Source organism: Phyllopteryx taeniolatus, chromosome 3 (genome assembly GCF_024500385.1).
Source record: "Phyllopteryx taeniolatus isolate TA_2022b chromosome 3, UOR_Ptae_1.2, whole genome shotgun sequence".
NCBI lineage: Eukaryota > Metazoa > Chordata > Actinopteri > Syngnathiformes > Syngnathidae > Phyllopteryx > Phyllopteryx taeniolatus.
In genome coordinates, this window is record NC_084504.1 from 10147347 (window position 1) to 10164509 (window position 17163).

The 17163-nt window shown below is 41.8% G+C and overlaps 1 protein-coding gene across 7 annotated transcripts in view; it reads right to left on the reverse strand.

The window, feature by feature from the left end:
* Positions 1-17163, reverse strand: part of wdfy3 (WD repeat and FYVE domain containing 3) — a 113119-nt gene that overhangs the window by 32838 nt on the left and 63118 nt on the right. For 6 of the 7 annotated variants that reach the window (XR_009787642.1, XM_061766924.1, XM_061766922.1 and 3 more), the window contains 8 exons: positions 16519-16671; positions 13408-13481; positions 13179-13340; positions 10765-10980; positions 8315-8532; positions 4563-4759; positions 3839-3973; positions 17-196 (listed from right to left, as the gene is read on the reverse strand). Coding sequence is in view for 6 of the 7 variants with exons in the window: in XM_061766924.1 (XP_061622908.1) it covers positions 17-196; positions 3839-3973; positions 4563-4759; positions 8315-8532; positions 10765-10980; positions 13179-13340; positions 13408-13481; positions 16519-16671 (1335 nt within the window). In the remaining variant the exon portion in view is untranslated. The remainder of the gene's footprint in view (positions 1-16; positions 197-3838; positions 3974-4562; positions 4760-8314; positions 8533-10764; positions 10981-13178; positions 13341-13407; positions 13482-16518; positions 16672-17163) is intronic. The other variant, XM_061766923.1, reaches the window with a different exon arrangement.

Below are 17163 nucleotides of genomic sequence, written 5' to 3' on the forward strand. Positions count from 1 at the left end.
CCAAATGCAACATTACCATCTCGGAGTAGGGTCTCATGTTAAAGGGGAAGACGGCGGCGGCCAGGGCACACAAGAAGTCGGGACTGTGCCACATGGGGGCAAGGTCGGGGACGTTGTGGTACAGGTAGCGGAAGAACTGCATCAGTGTCACCGGGTACTCGCGGAGCCACGATCCCTCCTCCTCGGACTGCCACGGCTGTTGCGAAACACACATTTTTGCCTTCAACCACTGCATTTTGGGGCACAATATTAGGTATTTTTGTGCAAAAATAAAACTTTCTGTGGTGAACTATATTGCATTTTCATGCACAAATATTGTACTTTTGTGGCCAAATGTACAATTTTTGTTACAATTTATTGTTTTGGGGAAAATGTTTGTGCACAAAGACTGTACTTTGATGGTTAAATACTTTATTTTTTCTTACAATATTTTGAGTTTTTGGGGATAAAGTTTAGTACTTTTGTGGCCAAATATATGCTTTTTGTCAAAATATTTATAGTGGAACCTCAAGACCATAGACTATTAGGGGCGGGGGGTGGTCAGACATTGCTGATTGCTCGTTACATTGAAGCACTTTTTTTTTTTTGAGGCCATATGCACCCATAGTACGAAATTATTGTAAATATGAAAAAAGCCTGAAAATGTTTGAAAGTTTCACATTTTATCCAAACATACCACGCCGGTGTGCTTGGTCATGGTGACATTGGTGACGTACAGTACTCATCATAGGCGTGTCGCTTTCGTGAGCTGCGAGGAATTAGTGTGCTTCCTAGTTACAAATCTGTTGCCAAAGCCGAACGGCTTGACAAAAAAAAACTGTTACTGTACCAAAAACAGCATGTTCCAGACTCCAGAGACTTGCGTTTTGTATTCCTCAGTGTTAACACGGTATCCATGCCACTCATTCTCTCTGAGCAGCGCACAAAGTACAATAGACAATAGATAGAACCATCATGACATGGCCGCCACGTCAATGCGGCAAATTCAACATGGGCGCCACGTGGCACGGGAGGCAAGTCTTTTGGAATTGGATCTAGTAATATTGTATATCTGTGACCTGGAAATACGTCAGTCCTATTCTCTGCCTGTACAGCGCCAGTAAACAGCAGCAGCCAAGTTCTGTAACTAACAGACTTTGTCAACGGCATTTTAACTGAAAAATCGAAACTATTTTTGGACAAATTGTTCAGTCCCGACGGTCCGTTTTATCCGATATCCGTTATATCACAGTCCATTTTATCGAGGTTCCACTGTCGTGTTTTCTTGTGCAAAGTGAGTTTTCTTTGTGCCAATTTTTGTGGTCAGCCATTGGATTTAAATAAATATTGTACAACCCCAATTCCAAAGAAAGTTGGGACCTTGTGTTAAACATAAATAAAAACAGAATACAATGATTTGAAAATCATGTTCAACCTATATTTAATTGAATACACTACAAAGACAAGATATTTATTGTTCAAACTGATCAACTTTTGTTTTTAGCAAATAATCATTAACTTAGAATTTTATGGCTGCAACAACGTTCCAAAAAGCTGGGACAGGGTCATGTTTACCACTGTGTTACAACACCTTTTCTTTTAACAACAATCAATACGTTTGGGAACTGAGGACACTAATTGCTGAAGCTTTGTAGGTGGAATTCTTTCCCATTCTTGCTTTATGTACGGCTTCAGCTGTTCAACAGTCTGGGGTCTCCGTTGTCGTATTTTACGCTTCATAATGCGCCACACATTTTCAATGGGAGACAGGTCTGGACTGCAGGCAGGCCAGTGTAGTACCCGCACTCTTTTACTACGAAGCCACGCTGTTGTAACACGTGCAGAATGTGGTTTGGCATTGTCTTGCTGAAATTAGCAGGGGCGTCCATGAAAAAGACGTTGCTTGGATGGCAGCATATGTTCCTCCAAAACCTGTATGTACCTTTCACCATTAATGGTGCCTTCACAGATGTGTAAGTTACCCATGCCATTGGCACTAACACAGCCCCATACCATCACAGATGCTGGCTTTTGAACTTTGCGTCCATAACAGTCCGGATGGTTCTTTTACTTTTTGGCCCGGAGGACACGACGTCCACAATTTCCAAAAACAATTTGAAACGTGGACTCGTCGGACCACAGAACACTTTTCCACTTTGCATCAGTCCATCTTAGATGAGGTCACGGGCATTCAATGTTGGTTTTCGGCCTTGCCGCTTACATCCAGTGATTTCTCCATATTCTCTGAACCTTATGATGATGATATGGATCGGAGATGATGAAATCCCTAAATTCCTTGCAATTGACTATTTTTTCACACACTTGTTCACAAAGAAGTGAACCTCGCCCCATCTTTGCTTGTGAATGACTGGGTATAAAAGGAGCTTCCCTGAATTGCTTAATCATGGCACTCACCTGTTCCCAATTATTCTGTTCACCTGTGGGATGGTCCGGTTTGGTGGCCTCAGTATTGCATCTCTGCTTTTTGCAGATGATGTGGTTCTGTTGGCTTCATCAAGCCGTGACCTCCAACTCTCATTGGAGCAGTTCGCAGCCGAGTGTGAAGCGGCTGGGATGAGAATCAGCACCTCCAAATCTGAGACCATGGTCCTCAGTCGGAAAAGGGTGGCATGCCCTCTCCAGGTCGGGGATGAGATCCTGCCCCAAGTGGAGGAGTTCAAGTATCTTGGGGTCTTGTTCACGAGTGAGGGAAGAATGGAACGGAAGATCGACAGGCGGATCGGTGCAGCGTCTGCAGTGATGCGGACTTTGTATCGGTCCGTTGTGGTAAAGAAAGAGCTAAGCCGAAAGGGGAAGCTCTCAATTTACCGGTCGATCTTCATTCCTACCCTCACCTATGGTCATGAGCTGTGGGTCGTGACCGAAAGAACAAGATCCCTGATACAAGCGGCCGAAATGAGTTTCCTCCGCAGGGTGTCCGGGCTCTCCCTTAGAGATAGGGTGAGAAGCTCGGTCAGCCGGGAGGATCTCAGAGTAGAGCCGCTGCTCCTCCGCATTGAGAGGAGCCAGATGAGGTGGCTGGGGCATCTGATTCGGATGCCTCCCGGACGCCTCCCTGGTGAGGTGTTCCGGGCATGTCCCACCGGGAGGAGACCCCGGGGACGACCCAGGACACGCTGGAGAGACTACATCCTTCTGCTGGCCTGGGAACGCCTCGGGATCCCCCCGGAAGAGCTGGATGAAGTGGCTGGGGAGAGGGAAGTCTGGGCGTCCCTGCTGAAGTTACTGCCCCCGCGACCCGACCCGGATAAGCGGTAGAAAATGGATGGATGGATGGACCTGTGGGATGTTCCAAACAGGTGTTTGATGAGCATTCCTCAACTTTCTGTCTTTTTTGCCATCTGTCCCAGCTTTTTTGCAACGTGTTGCAACCATAAATTTATAAGTTAACATTTGCAAAAAACAATAAAGTTTATCAGTTTGAACATTAAATATTTGTCTTTGTAGTGTATTCAATTAAATATAGGTTTAACATGATTTGCAAATCATTGTATTCTGTTTTTATTTATGTTTAACACATCGTCCCAAGGAGGTATGTTTTATATATATATATATATATATATATATATATATATATATATATATATATATATATATATAAAAAAACAGTAAGACATGTTTGTGCACAAATCATTTTCGTGGCCAAATGTGCTGTTTTTGTAATAATATATAGTGTTTTGGGGGCAAAGTGCACAAATTACACTTTCGTGGCTCAATATATCCTTTTCAATACAAAATAGAACACTTTGCATGTAGCATTTGTGTTACAATATTTTGCCGTAACTTATTGTGGACAACAATACACTTTTGTGCACAGATCTTGCGGTTTATGTCTTACCAGGTTGAGCATGCTACGCAGCATGGCGAGCAGCAGGAAAGCAGCCTCGGTGCAGAAGGTGTGGATGGAGCCCACCACTGTGGCACTGGACGCCGGCACGCCAAAGATGAACGTCCACATGGAATCAAGGTCGAACTGAAACACAAAGCGTTGTGAAATGGTCAACATGAATATTCATGAGGTTAATTAATATTCATGAATATGCAGCGGAGCCTCCAAAGCTGAACAACCTGGGAAGAATAAAGTCGCACAAAACTTCAAAGCCACCCATTGAAGTACTGACTGTTTTTCTTTTTCTTTTTCAGCAACTCTTCTTACTAAGTGCTTAACAGATTTTTATATGAGATACAATGGCCACAGTTTGACAAAGGAAACCACTATTTCTATTTCCACATGAAGCTGTTATTAATTTTTATTCACAAAGCATATAATACTTACCATTTCAGTTTAATTTTATTGTCGGTTTTCAAACAAAATTATTATCTTGGAGTTGTCTGGTTTTGACAATGACAATACCCTAAATAAAGATTATTTGCTTCAATGTGGAGCCAGAAAAAAAAAAAAAAAAAAAAAAAAAACTAATTGTACTCAATTCACAAAAAAATTGAGATATCTACTTTTGCGTTTCAACTCTCTATTTGTTTTAGTTTGTGTTCAACTTTGGACATTCCACCTAAATTAGTTGTAAAATAATAAAGTAGTATAAAAGGTTTGTGGTACTGACATGTACCTGCAGGCTGTCTGGCAGCTCAGTGACAGGCTGCTGCAGGAAGAGTGCCATCAACAGGAAGTAGAGGTCAGGTACGTTGGTGTGCTTTGGCAGCAGTGTCTGTAGCACCGGGAATCCAGGGAAGTGGCAAGCGTCACGGTTGATCTCCCGCACTGTGGACCGGCCACCGGCGCTGCGCCCCACATTGAAGCCTAGAAACACCACGGAGGGGTTAGCTACTGGCCCCTAGTGGTGACTCTGAGAATGAAAGAGTTGCAAGGTGGTTGGTTAACTAATGATTTCGCCTCTATTTGGGAATAAACTGGCAACATCAAGACAACTTAAGCATTATATTGAGTTAGTGATGGTATGACCGTATCGATAATTGTTATACAGTAATCTCTCATTTATAGCGGGGGTTACATTCCGGAACCCCCCGTGATAGACGAAAATTCACAAAGTAGTGATCACATACAGCTATTTACATTCAAATACAGAATATTCACACACAAACGTCGTAGTAACATACGGACAGTTAATATAACAACACTCACTAGCGTACTGTATATTCTTTCTAATCTGTGAAAAAGGTTAAGTCATAAAGCGACTTTCTTCTTCTATTCTTTTTTTTAGCTTACAGAAAATGAGTAGTTCAATGCATGCACCGCACCACACTGCCCATAAGAGACCAAGCCGCGCACAGCAGGAACAACAGATACAGTCATTGAAGACTTTAAATTGGCCGGAGGTGTGAATGTGAGTGCGAATGGTTGTTTGTTTAAATATGCCCTGCGATTGGTTGGCGACCAGTTCGGTGTGTACCTTGCCTCTTGCTTGAAGTCAGTTGAGATAAGCGGCACACCCGTGACCCTAGTGAGGATCAGTGGTTATGAAAATGGATGGATGGATAACAGACAATACAGTCATGGCTAAAAACATTGGCACATTTTTAGCCATTTTTCTTTGTTTGTTTTTATTTATATTATTTTAATATACTGTTATTTTACTTGTTACTAATTTATTTTCTGGTTGTTCTTTTAAGTTATATTTAAAGTTTAGTTTTGGTAGTTAAATAACTACAAAGTTTTAAAATAAATGCATAATCGTGTTTATTTATCGTGAGTTCAATATCAATCAAAATAATCGTCATTATTATTTTTTCCCATAATCACCCAGCCCTTCATACTGCGCAGGCACGGAGCACCTGCAACACAAACCCAAACAAACATGGCGGATCATACAGTATAGCCAATACCACTTACCATAAATAAATTGAAAAATGTACAGCTCATCGATATGAACGATATTGCCAGTGATGGGCAGATCTCACTCATCGATGAGCGATATCAGAATCGGCAGCATAAAAGCCTTATTGGAGCACCCCTACAAATCAGTGACATTAATGTGACTAACCTTACTAACATAACGTTAGCCCTGCTGGCTGCTGAGTGTCTCTGTTAATTATGAGTAGATCGGTATCGGCCGATAATTAGCATTTTATGCATTTTATGCTGAACGGCTTTAATGTCATAATTCGCTGATCTGATCAATGACGTAATTGATCGGCTCTGCAAAAGACATTTACTCCACGTTGGCATTTTGTACAGTATATTTGAATCCAAATGCTAGTTTATTTTTAGCCTTGTCGTGCGTCTTTTGACGTAGTACTGTACATAACTGACCGCCAATAAAGTTATTTAAAAGAAAAACATGTCGGCGATGTGGGACAGACAACACATAATGCCTGGATCAGACTACAAGACAAATTTGGTCTTTCACGATTGTACTATGTCAGACAACTGCAATAAAATCTTAGCATCCTGTCTTTTACGATCACGGGGCTTTATCTTGTCAACTCAAACACGACCGGGTACACTCGTTACCATCGCGACAAGTGTATTATAAGAACAAAATGGAGAAAAACGTGTGCTGGTGGTCACCGGTGCTTTGGAGATTATGTTCATTTAAGGATTGCTTGAGCTATGTTCACATACTTTTAATACGATACGGCTCGCAAGCAGGCAACAAAATGTTATGTAGCCTAGCAAGCTAATGCTAGCACTAACAGTTGTACGTTATGAGGTTATGAAAAAGGTGTAGCCTGCACTTTCATTCCAATATGACAGGGGTACGTATGACTGCATATATGTACGATTGTGCTCATAAGTTTACATACCCAGGCAGAATTTGTGAAATATTATTATTATTTTATTTATTTATTTATTTGTATTTTTTTATTTTTTTTTAATTAAATACGACTGATGACTGAACAACAACCATCATTAATTTCTTTATGGTTACGCTTTGTTTAATGATAATGCTTTTCTGAAATGCTTGACAGTTTAATTTGAATCCCATTAAAATAAAACTAAATGTGTTTCACCTGGTCCTTCATGTTTTCTTTAAAAGAATTGTACGCATCTTACAAATTCTGCCTGGGTAATCAAACATGAGCACAACTGTGTGTTTTCTCATTTACTAAATAAAAGTAGGGCTGTGAACTTCAAAATAAGAGCAAAAGAATGTATTACCTGTTCAAATAAAGTGCTTAACTTCAGAATACTACAAAAAACTAACACAATACAGATAATACTTCATGTTTTGATGATATGGGTAGAAGCAAAATCATCTATTGTAAAAATGCATGATACATAGGTAGAAGGGTTTTCCAGAATTTTGGTCAACTTTGGGGGTGCGTTTTATACATGAAATTACAGTTGCAAAACTGCTCCTCAAAAAAAATATATATATATTTCGAGGCTTGATTAATGTCTTTTTTAAACACTTGCATAATAATATGCATAATACAAGTACGAAATATGTATGTGATGTCCAGGTGTTATTTGTGCCCACTTGGTGTCGCCATCCTCACGTTCTACACATTAGTATCTGTGACTTTATTTTGAAACCATTTGTTCAATAAAGCAATTGAAAGTGCATCAGCAGCTATCTATCCTTGACGATCTGTGGAGAATTAAAATGCATTCTAACTAGCAGTGGTAGGCCGTTTTAAATTAGCTAACGATGTTTACTTTACCGTAGACGTGCAGTTGTGTGAACCAGCTCTGCTTTGCAGTAGACACATAGCAGTTTATCTTCTTTTTTTTAAGTGTGAAATGATCCCCGACTTTGGACATCCTCTGTCTTTTACACACTCTTTCCTCCTGGCTCGCACTTGTTCCTACCTGAGTCTGCAGTAACATTAGTCTGTGTGGAAAAATGATCACCGCAAAATCCTACGATTATAGCAGAAGATCAGTGATATAAAATTTGATATGATTTAAAAATCTGCGATACAGTGATACTGCTGAACCGCGATACGGCAAGGGACGACCGTATCATGACATTGTATTGGGATACAGCGATATCGTAATATTTTGCTGACACGAACAACCATATCGAGACAAAGGGATATTATCACAGTAATGCGAGAAGATATTTTCACACACATTTGCCAATGCTAATGATAGTATCACGAAACAGTGAATGGTATCATGGTATTTGGTTGACCGATGTTAAAACTGGTATCGCAACACAATATTATCACAGTATTTTGCTGTCAACGACAGTAAATCGTACTGTGTGTCCAGTTTAAGGGGCTAAAGCAGGATGAAAAGCAACACACAGGGCTCTACAGCGGGACATCAGAGGGTTGAAAAAAGTGACAAACCAACCCTTGGCCGTGCGCCGTACGAACCGGGAACTCAAGGAAGGCCAACTCCGGCTGAAATGGACCCCCGAGACTTTGAAGGGCGCCTCGCACTCACCCAGCACGGTGCCAATCTTGTTGGTGAGCACTGAGTCGGTGTGGTCCAGCCAGCCTCCACCGCATGCGCCCTCCTTGAAGCGATGGAGAACAGCTGGGTTGGACAGAAGTACGGTGAGGATCCATAGAGCCGCTGCCACCGTGCTGGAGTGAAGGTGCTCCTCCATGAACATCAGCAGCCAGTCCATGCCCAGAGTACGAACCAGGTCCTCGCACGCCCTAAAGGGGGAGATGGTGAGCTCAGTTTTTTCATCAGAGTCGCTGGAACAAATCACATTCACAATTGGAGTAAATCGCACTGTAATAGAAGTAAACTGTATTTCATAATTGAATGAATTGGAGTGGATCGGAATTGGGAGTGAATTGTAAGCTAATTGGAGTGATTCATATTGTTTTGTAATATAAGTGAATCACATCGTATCGTATTTGATGTGAATTGAATCGTATTTAAAGTGAATCATATCATCATCGTTTATTGGAATGCATTGTAAATCATGTTAATTGTCTCGTAGCGTAATTGAAGTGAATCGTATCCTAATTGGAGTGAATCATACACATCGTAATTCAGGTGAATCACATCGTTTTGTATATGCAGTTAATCAAATTGGAATCAAATTGCATTTTAGTTGAACTGAAGCGTACATAGAGTTAATCATACCATAATTGGAGTGAATCATATCGGAACAGAAGTGAATAGTACCCTGGTGTAATTGGAGTGTATTGTATCATAATTGGAGTAAATTGTATTGTAATATGAGTGAATCGTATCATAATTGGAGCGAATAGTGTTGCAAGTGGAGTCAATGTATACGTTCCTAATAAAGATGACCCATCCTCTTTTCAAACGCTATTTTCACACTTGCTTAACGTGTCAGCCAATTCTACAATTATCAGGGCAGGAGACTTAAACCTGACGCTAAATCCCCTTATAGATCGCTCAAATCTCAAAAATAGCAATCCAACAGAAGGCGCTAATATATTAGAGCAGTATATGGACGACTCTGGTCTCGTTGACATATGGAGGCTAAAAAAATGTACAAAAAGAGAATATACATTTCTCTCGTCGGTTCACCACTCTTTCTCAAGAATAGATTTTCTCTCTCTCAAGCAATTCGGCAGCTGAGAGAATTACCTCCAAAATACATCCAATCATCATCAGTGAACAAGCACCAATTTCTCTCTGCCTAAAAATGTTGTCAAATCTGGGACCTCCACCACCATGGTGCTTGAACACGTCCCTATTGAAAGACATGATTCATTAGAAAGGGACGATTTTTTGAAATCCAATGACTCCCCAACCATATCCCCATCTCTGCTGTGGGAAACCGTGAAATCTGTAATGAGGGGTCGTATCATATCATACTCTTTGTACAAGAAAAAACAAGAATTAAAATTAGAAAATAAAATTGAGGAAAAAATTAAACATCTCACAGAAGAAAATGCAATTAATCCGACAGATACGCTTAGAAACCAACTTCAAAAGGCAAAACTTCAATTAGACATCATCATATCAAAAAGAACAGAATTTCTAGAACAGTTAAGATACACTAACTTTGAGTACAATAATAAATAAAATAAATGTAATAAAATACATTTCTCGCAAACCAACTTTAGCGTAATAAAGCAAAATAATTAATTACAGCCATTCAAGATTCAAAAGGCAGCTGTATACAGTCACCGCTAAAAAGAAATGAAATATTTTACAATTATTATTGCATCTTATAAGCACCTTCGAGCAAATCAGACCAAAAAGAAATTGAAACTTTTATTAAAGCTCTGAACATTCCTCAATTACAGAAATTAAAGACAGTCTTGATGCTCCTTTAACCATCACAGAATTACATAATGTGTTAAAAAATATGCAATCAGGAAACTCTGGTCCTATAGACGTATATAATTTACATAGCCACTCGCACCACACTTTAGTTGTACAACTGGGTTCACGACCATTGTCCTGCATGCTTCCCCTCCTGTCCTTGTCCTGGTCCTTCCCTCACAGGGTGTAGCACTACTGCCCCACACAACACTCATATCTAATGTGTCATTGTTCCAGGTATTATAATGATTTACTTTCCTCATCTTGTTTACAGCTAGTGCTTTGTCATTTGTTGTCTTATTTTCTCACTCCCCTCTAAAAACCTTGTTCTCTTTAACTGATCGACTTTGATTCTCAATAAATATCGATCGTAATACTAAGAAACAACAGCGGTAGCTTAAAAAGTCCACTGTGACACAGTAAAACTGTTCGGGCATAAAAGGGATTCAGATCCTCCTTTATGCTTGACCTACAAGCCAAACAGGACAAAAAAAAAAGTGCATTGAATCATAATCAGAGTATATCATATCACACCGGAATTTGAGTGAATTGTATAATAATTGGAGTAAATTGATTAGTGTGGTGAGTATCTTTCGACCTGTTCGGTGGTCAGCGCACGGCGTGGGTGGTCTTACTGCGTGTTGACGGCGGTCTTGTCTTTGGTGGTGAAGAGCAGCCTGAGCAGGTTGTCCAGCAGCCTGTTCCTGAGCAGGATGAGGTTGGCGGACAGCAGGCCCCCAAAGTCATCTTCGTTGCTTCCATCCGTCTTCTCCTCATTGTTGAGCTCCATCACCACAAACTTTTCGCACACGGCGAATGTGGGCAGTGTGGACGACAGGAACTGACCAAACCTGCGATAACAACAATAGGGGTTTCCCTCAAATTTTCTTCGGCTTTTTGAGACTCATACTCTTTCTTTATTTTGGTAAGTAGATTATGTCCTTTTGGCTTGACAAGTCTCTCAGCCGGTATATCATTTGTATCTATTTTTTTTTTTCATTAGATCTTATTTTAAGTCTTTGAATATAAATACAAAAAATATTTAGAATTTTTTCATCTTTAGAATTTTAATTTACATTTAATTTAGGTCTTTTCATTTTTTTAATACAAAAAAATCAATACATAAAAAGATGTTTTTTTTGTTGAAGTTTTATTTCTATTTAGATAGTCTTTATCTTATTTTTTAATAATTTAATCTTATTTTTATTTTTTGTTTTTCTGTCTTTGAAAAAACTATATATGATCAAAATTTTAATTTTAAAAAACATTTAAACAGGAAAAAAAACTTAAGATCATTTTAAAGGGAACATATTTTGCCAAACCAACTTTTTCTAGAACCAACTTTTCTAGTATTTGGACTGTGATATTGTCACGATGGTGCCTTGGGAAATTTGTGAAATATAAATTAAAATCATCCACGCATTCCTGAGTTACAGATGCTTTTCTGCCCAGAGGCCTGAAATCAGGTCGTCTGAATTTGTCAACCTTATCTACATCACGGGCGAAGATCGCCGCCTTCCCTTTCCGCACCGAGACAGCGCTATCAACATTTTATCTGTCTGTCTGTCTGTCTATCTATCTATTTCATTTAAAAAAATAAAAAAACCTTCCGGACCCCCTTTTTAAGAAGGGGGACCGGAGGGTGTGTTCCAACTACAGGGGGATCACACTCCTCAGCCTCCCTGATAAGGTCTATTCAGGGTTGCTGGAGAGGAGGGTCCGTCGGGAAGTCGAATCTCAGATTCAGGAGGAGCAGTGTGGTTTTCGTCCTGGCCGTGGAACAGTGGACCAGCTCTACACCCTCAGCAGGGTCCTCGAGGGTGCGTGGGAGTTTGCCCAACCAGTCTACATGTGTTTTGTGGACTTGGAGAAGGCGTTCGACCGTGTCCTTCGGGGAGTCCTGTGGGGGGTGCTTCGGGAGTATGGGGTACCGAACCCCCTGATACGGGCTGTTCAGTCCATGTACGACAGGAGTCAGAGTTTGGTCCGCATTGCTGGCAGTAAGTCGGACTCGTTCCCGGTGACAGTTGGACTCCGCCAAGGCTGCCCTTTGTCACCAATTCTGTTCAGAACTTTTATGGACAGAATTTCCAGGCGCAGCCGAGGCGTAGAGTGGGTCCGGTTTGGTGGCCTCAGAATTGCATCTCTGCTTTTACAGATGATGTGGTTCTGTTCGCTTCATCAAGCCGTGATCTCCAACTCTCAATGGAGCAGTTCGCAGCCGGGTGTGAAGCGGCTGGGACGAGAATCAGCACCTCCAAATCTGAGACCATGGTCCTCAGTCCGAAAAGAAGAAGAATGAGAAGAAGAATCACCTTCGGGTGACGTGCCCTCTCCGGGTCAGGGATGAGATCCTGCCCCAAGTGGAGGAGTTCAAGTATCTTGGGGTCTTGTTCACGAGTGAGGGAAGAATGGAACGGGGGATCGACAGGCGGATCGGTGCAGGGTCTGTAGTGACTTTGTATTGGTCCGTTGCGTGACCGAAAGAACAAGATCCCGGATACAAGCGGCCGAAATGAGTTTCCTACGCAGGGTGTCCGGGTTCCCCCTTAGAGATAAGGGGAGAAGCTCGGTCATCTGGGAGGATCTCAGAATAGAGCCACTGCTCCTCCACATCGAAAGGAGCCAGATGAGGTGGCTGGGGCATATGATTCGGATTCCTCCTGGACGCCTCCCTGGTGAGGTGTTCCAGGCACGTCCCACCTGAAGGAGACCCCGGGGACGACCCAGGACACGCTGGAGAGACTACATCTCTCGGCTGGCCTGGGAACGCCACGGGATCCTCTCGGAAGAGCTGGAGGAAGTGGCTGGGGAGAGGGAAGTCTATGCGTCCCTGCTAAACTGCCCCCGCGACCCGACATCAGATAAGCGGTAGAAAATGGATGGATGGATGGAATACGTTTTTATAAAAATAATCTTTCCAAAAAGGTTTTAAATGCCTGATCTCAGTCTCATTTTTTAAACCACAAAAATCTGGCATTAGAACAGGGGTGTGTAGACTTTTTATATCCACTGTATATGCCAATTAATCATAAAATGCCACTCTCACCTGAGCAGGTCATAGGGGTTGGGGAAGCCCTGCAGCAGCAGGCTGAGCACGTTGCTGATGGCGGCCACCGTGGACTGCGACAGCGACGTGTCCCTCAGTGTCAGCAGTAACCTGGGCACCAGCTGGAACTCGCGAAGCAGCCTGGCGTTCTTGGCTGCCTCGCTGTTGGGGGGCCGTTAAATGAATAACGAGAATGCAGATGGTAAATGTTTGGGGAAGAGAGACTCACCTTGACTCGGTCAGAAGCTCGATGAAATGCTCAAAGAGAGAAAGGTGAAGCTCGTAAGGAGCGTGGAGCCAAACCTGAAGAGAAAACATAGACACAACCTTTTAGTTTTTATTTATTAAATAAATATCTTTTTTTTTTTTTTTTTTTTTTAAATCAGGTTTTATGTTGTTTTTAGACTTATTTATTTGTTTATTATTTTAAAACTCATCCATCCATCCATTATCTGTAACACTTATTCTTGCAGGTGTGCTGTAGCCTATCCCGGCTGACTTTGGGTGAGAGCTGGGGTACACTTTGAACTCGTCGCCAGTTTATCGCAGCGCACATACAAACAACTATTCACACTCACATTATCACCTACAGACATTTTAGATTATTTGATGAACCTACCACGCATGTTTTTGGAATGTGGGATTGTTTAAGAGAAACATACTGCATCTTTTTCGTGACCCAAAGAACAAGATCGCGGATACAAGCGGCCGAAATAAGTCTCCTCCACAGGGTGACCGGGCTCTCCCTTAGGCCTGGTACACACATAAAGACTTTTCAAATCTAAAAAGATTCGATATCTGTGACAGACCCCACACATAATGACAAAAAAATCTGGCATTTAACAGTTTTGGTCATATTGTGTGTGGTGTGCTCCATTAATATCAACACAGAACACCACACACACAAATATTCTGTTCAACACCGAACTTGAAATCTTGCATGATCACACGTGATCTCACAAAACCGACAAAGAAGAAACACTTTCGGCTTTGCGCCGAAGTTTCCCGAACATTCCCGAAGGTTGCCGGAGCCTTCGGAAATGGTGTTGTCCAAAAAAATAAAAATAAATAAAAAAAATAAAAAAAAAATAAAAAAAAAAAAGACTTTTGTAGGTTGGGGAACTCACTTTATACCAAAAAACGACATCGGGTAAGACATGCTTATTTTTATTTAGTCGCTTCCTTTTGTTGAGTCAGGGTGCTTCTTGATTGGCTATCTTCTGTTCCACGTCACAATTCTTGGTGTCATGACACGGGAGGAGTCGGCTTTCCTCGCACACGAAGACTTTTCTTCGTAAATATTGAACACGTTCACTATTTACGAAGACTTTTCTTCGTAAATATTGAACACGTTCACTATTTAATATTGTCGGCCCTGACCTGTTTCGGACCCTAAAATTGGGACGAAACCACTCTGAACACACATATGACCTACGTGTGACATGCTTGGTGGGGAAGGGGGGAAATCTGCACAAAAACAGGCCAATTGTCTTTATGTGTGTAACGGGCCTCCGAGATAGGGTGAGAAGCTCGGTCATCCGGGAGCTGTTCAGAGTCGAGCCGCTGTTCCTCTATATCGAAAAAGAGCCAGATGAGGTAGCTTGGGCATCCGGTTAGGATGCCCCCTGGACATCTTCTGGGGAAGTGTTTTGGGCAGGACCCACTAGGAGGAGGTCCCGGGGACGACCCAGGACACACTGGAGTGACTACGTCTCCCGGCTGGCCTGGGAACGGCCCGGGATTACCCTAGAAGAGCTGGACGAAGTTGCTGGGGCGAGGGAATTCTGCGCTTCCTTGCTCAAACTGCTGCCCCAGTGACCTGTCCCCAGGTAAGTGGAAGAACATGGATGCATGGCTTTATCTTATATCTTGTAAAAGCTTATTTATTTCCAAAAGTCCATTCAAAAAGTGAAACTTTCATAGATTATAGATTCAGGGCCCACAATTTAAACAATTTCAAGTATTTATTTGTTTATTTTTACATAATTTGGGCTTCCAGTTCATAAAACCCACAAAATCAGGAATTCCAAAAATTAGAATACTGTGAAGAAATCACCATCTATTTCTCGGTTTTTGTAGAAAAAAAAAAGAAATTAGGGTACACAGTAAATCAATGGAAGCCAGATTTCCTTGATGCTTGCTGTCAGTCCTTCTTTGTTTTTGGGTCTGGTGCCCCACATTTTCTGCTTGGTAATACCCCTTAGATTCTCAATGGGGTTTAGATCCAGCGAGTTGGCTGGCCAGTCAAGCACTGTGATGGCATGGGCATAAAACCAGGTTTTGGTGCTGGAAGATAAAATCTGCATCTCCATACAGATCCTCAGCAGAAAACATTCTGGTAGACCTTGGATTTAAGAAAGCAGAGTTTACCAACACCTGCACTGGAAATTGCACCCCAAATCATGAATGACTTTGGATATTTCACACAGGAGCTCAAGCAGCTTGGGTTCTGTTCTTCACTAGTCTTCCTCCAAACCTTTGGACCTTGATTCCGGAATGAAAGGCACACTTTACTTTCGTCGTAAAAGAGGACCTTTGACCAATGGCCAACAGTCCAGTTCTTTTTCTCCTAGGCCCAGTTGAGACGCTTCCTACGTTGGCTCATTCTCCGAAGTGGCTTGACCCGACAGTTGTCGCCCATCTCACGGATGCGTCTGAATGTGGTGTTTTTTGAAGTTGTGACTCTCGTCTCATTCCACTCTTTCTGGATCTCTGTTTGCTAATCCGCTGAAGCCCACGGTCATCTCTTTTGCTGATGCATCTTCTCCTGGGCACAGCACTCTATGAACAGCAAGCCTCCTTAGCTATGAACTTTTGTGGCTTACCCATTCTATGGAGGGTATCAATGAAGGTCTTCTGGCAGTTGTCAAGTCTGCAGTCTTCCCCATATCAACTGAACCAAACTGAAGCAATTTAATGACACCTGGGGAAACCTATCCAGGTGCTTTGAGTTTAGTAGATGATTAGTGTGTGACACAACACTTAAAACATTTATGGCCTGCAAAATTTGGGCAGATTTCTTCACAGTATTCTAATTTTATGAATGCCTAATTTCATGGGTTTTATGAGCAGGAAGCCCAAATTATGTTTAAAAAACAAACACAAAAACAAACAGAAAAAACTTTACATTTTGGGCCCTGAATCTATAATCTATGAAAGTTTAACTTTTTGAATGGAATTAGAGAAATAAATGAACTTTTGCATGATATTAAAATTTTTTGGAAAGGGTCTGTACATAGATATTTGTTATATGTATATCTTATTATTTTTTGTTTCTTTTTTTACTATTTAAAAGGATGTTGTCTTATGATCGTGTGGAAAGTTGTTGCACGGGACTGACATCAAAGTCACAGAGGAGGTCCTGGAAGGCGGTGGTGTTGGGAATGATGGAGGTCTCGTGGCCGCTGTCCACCGTGCCCACCAGGGAGAAGGTGAGGTGCAGGATGTGGCTGTTGAGCAGAGAGCGCTTCTTCTTCAGCAGCATGGCCAGCAGCTGCAACAAAAGGGGGTAGAGTTTACCCTCAGTCATCACAGTGCGTTCCAAAGCCATTTGCTTCTATGCGGGTGTGTCTAGCTCAGTCAGTAAAGTGGGCAGCTATTCAAAAGCTGTGAATCAGTCGCTATTCCAAATCCATTGTCTTGCTGTCAAAGTGGCACATCAGTCACTACTGTGGATGTCTCCTCAAAAGCTGTTTACTTCTATATGTAAGAGTCTCTATGCCAAAGTTACCCATCGGTCGCTACAGTGGACAGCTATTCAACAGCAGTTTTTCTGTATGTATGTATCCCCCTGCACATCAGTCACTACAGTTGACAGAGATTCAAAAGCTAGAAGTCTGGATGTCAAAGTTTGTGCATCAGTCACTACAGTGGACAGGGGTCCACACTAAACTTTGCACTGGTGGCACTAGTGCGACCAGCATATGATTTGGTCGCACCCTTTTTTGGTGAGGTACAGCAACACCATGCATCTCATCCCCTCATA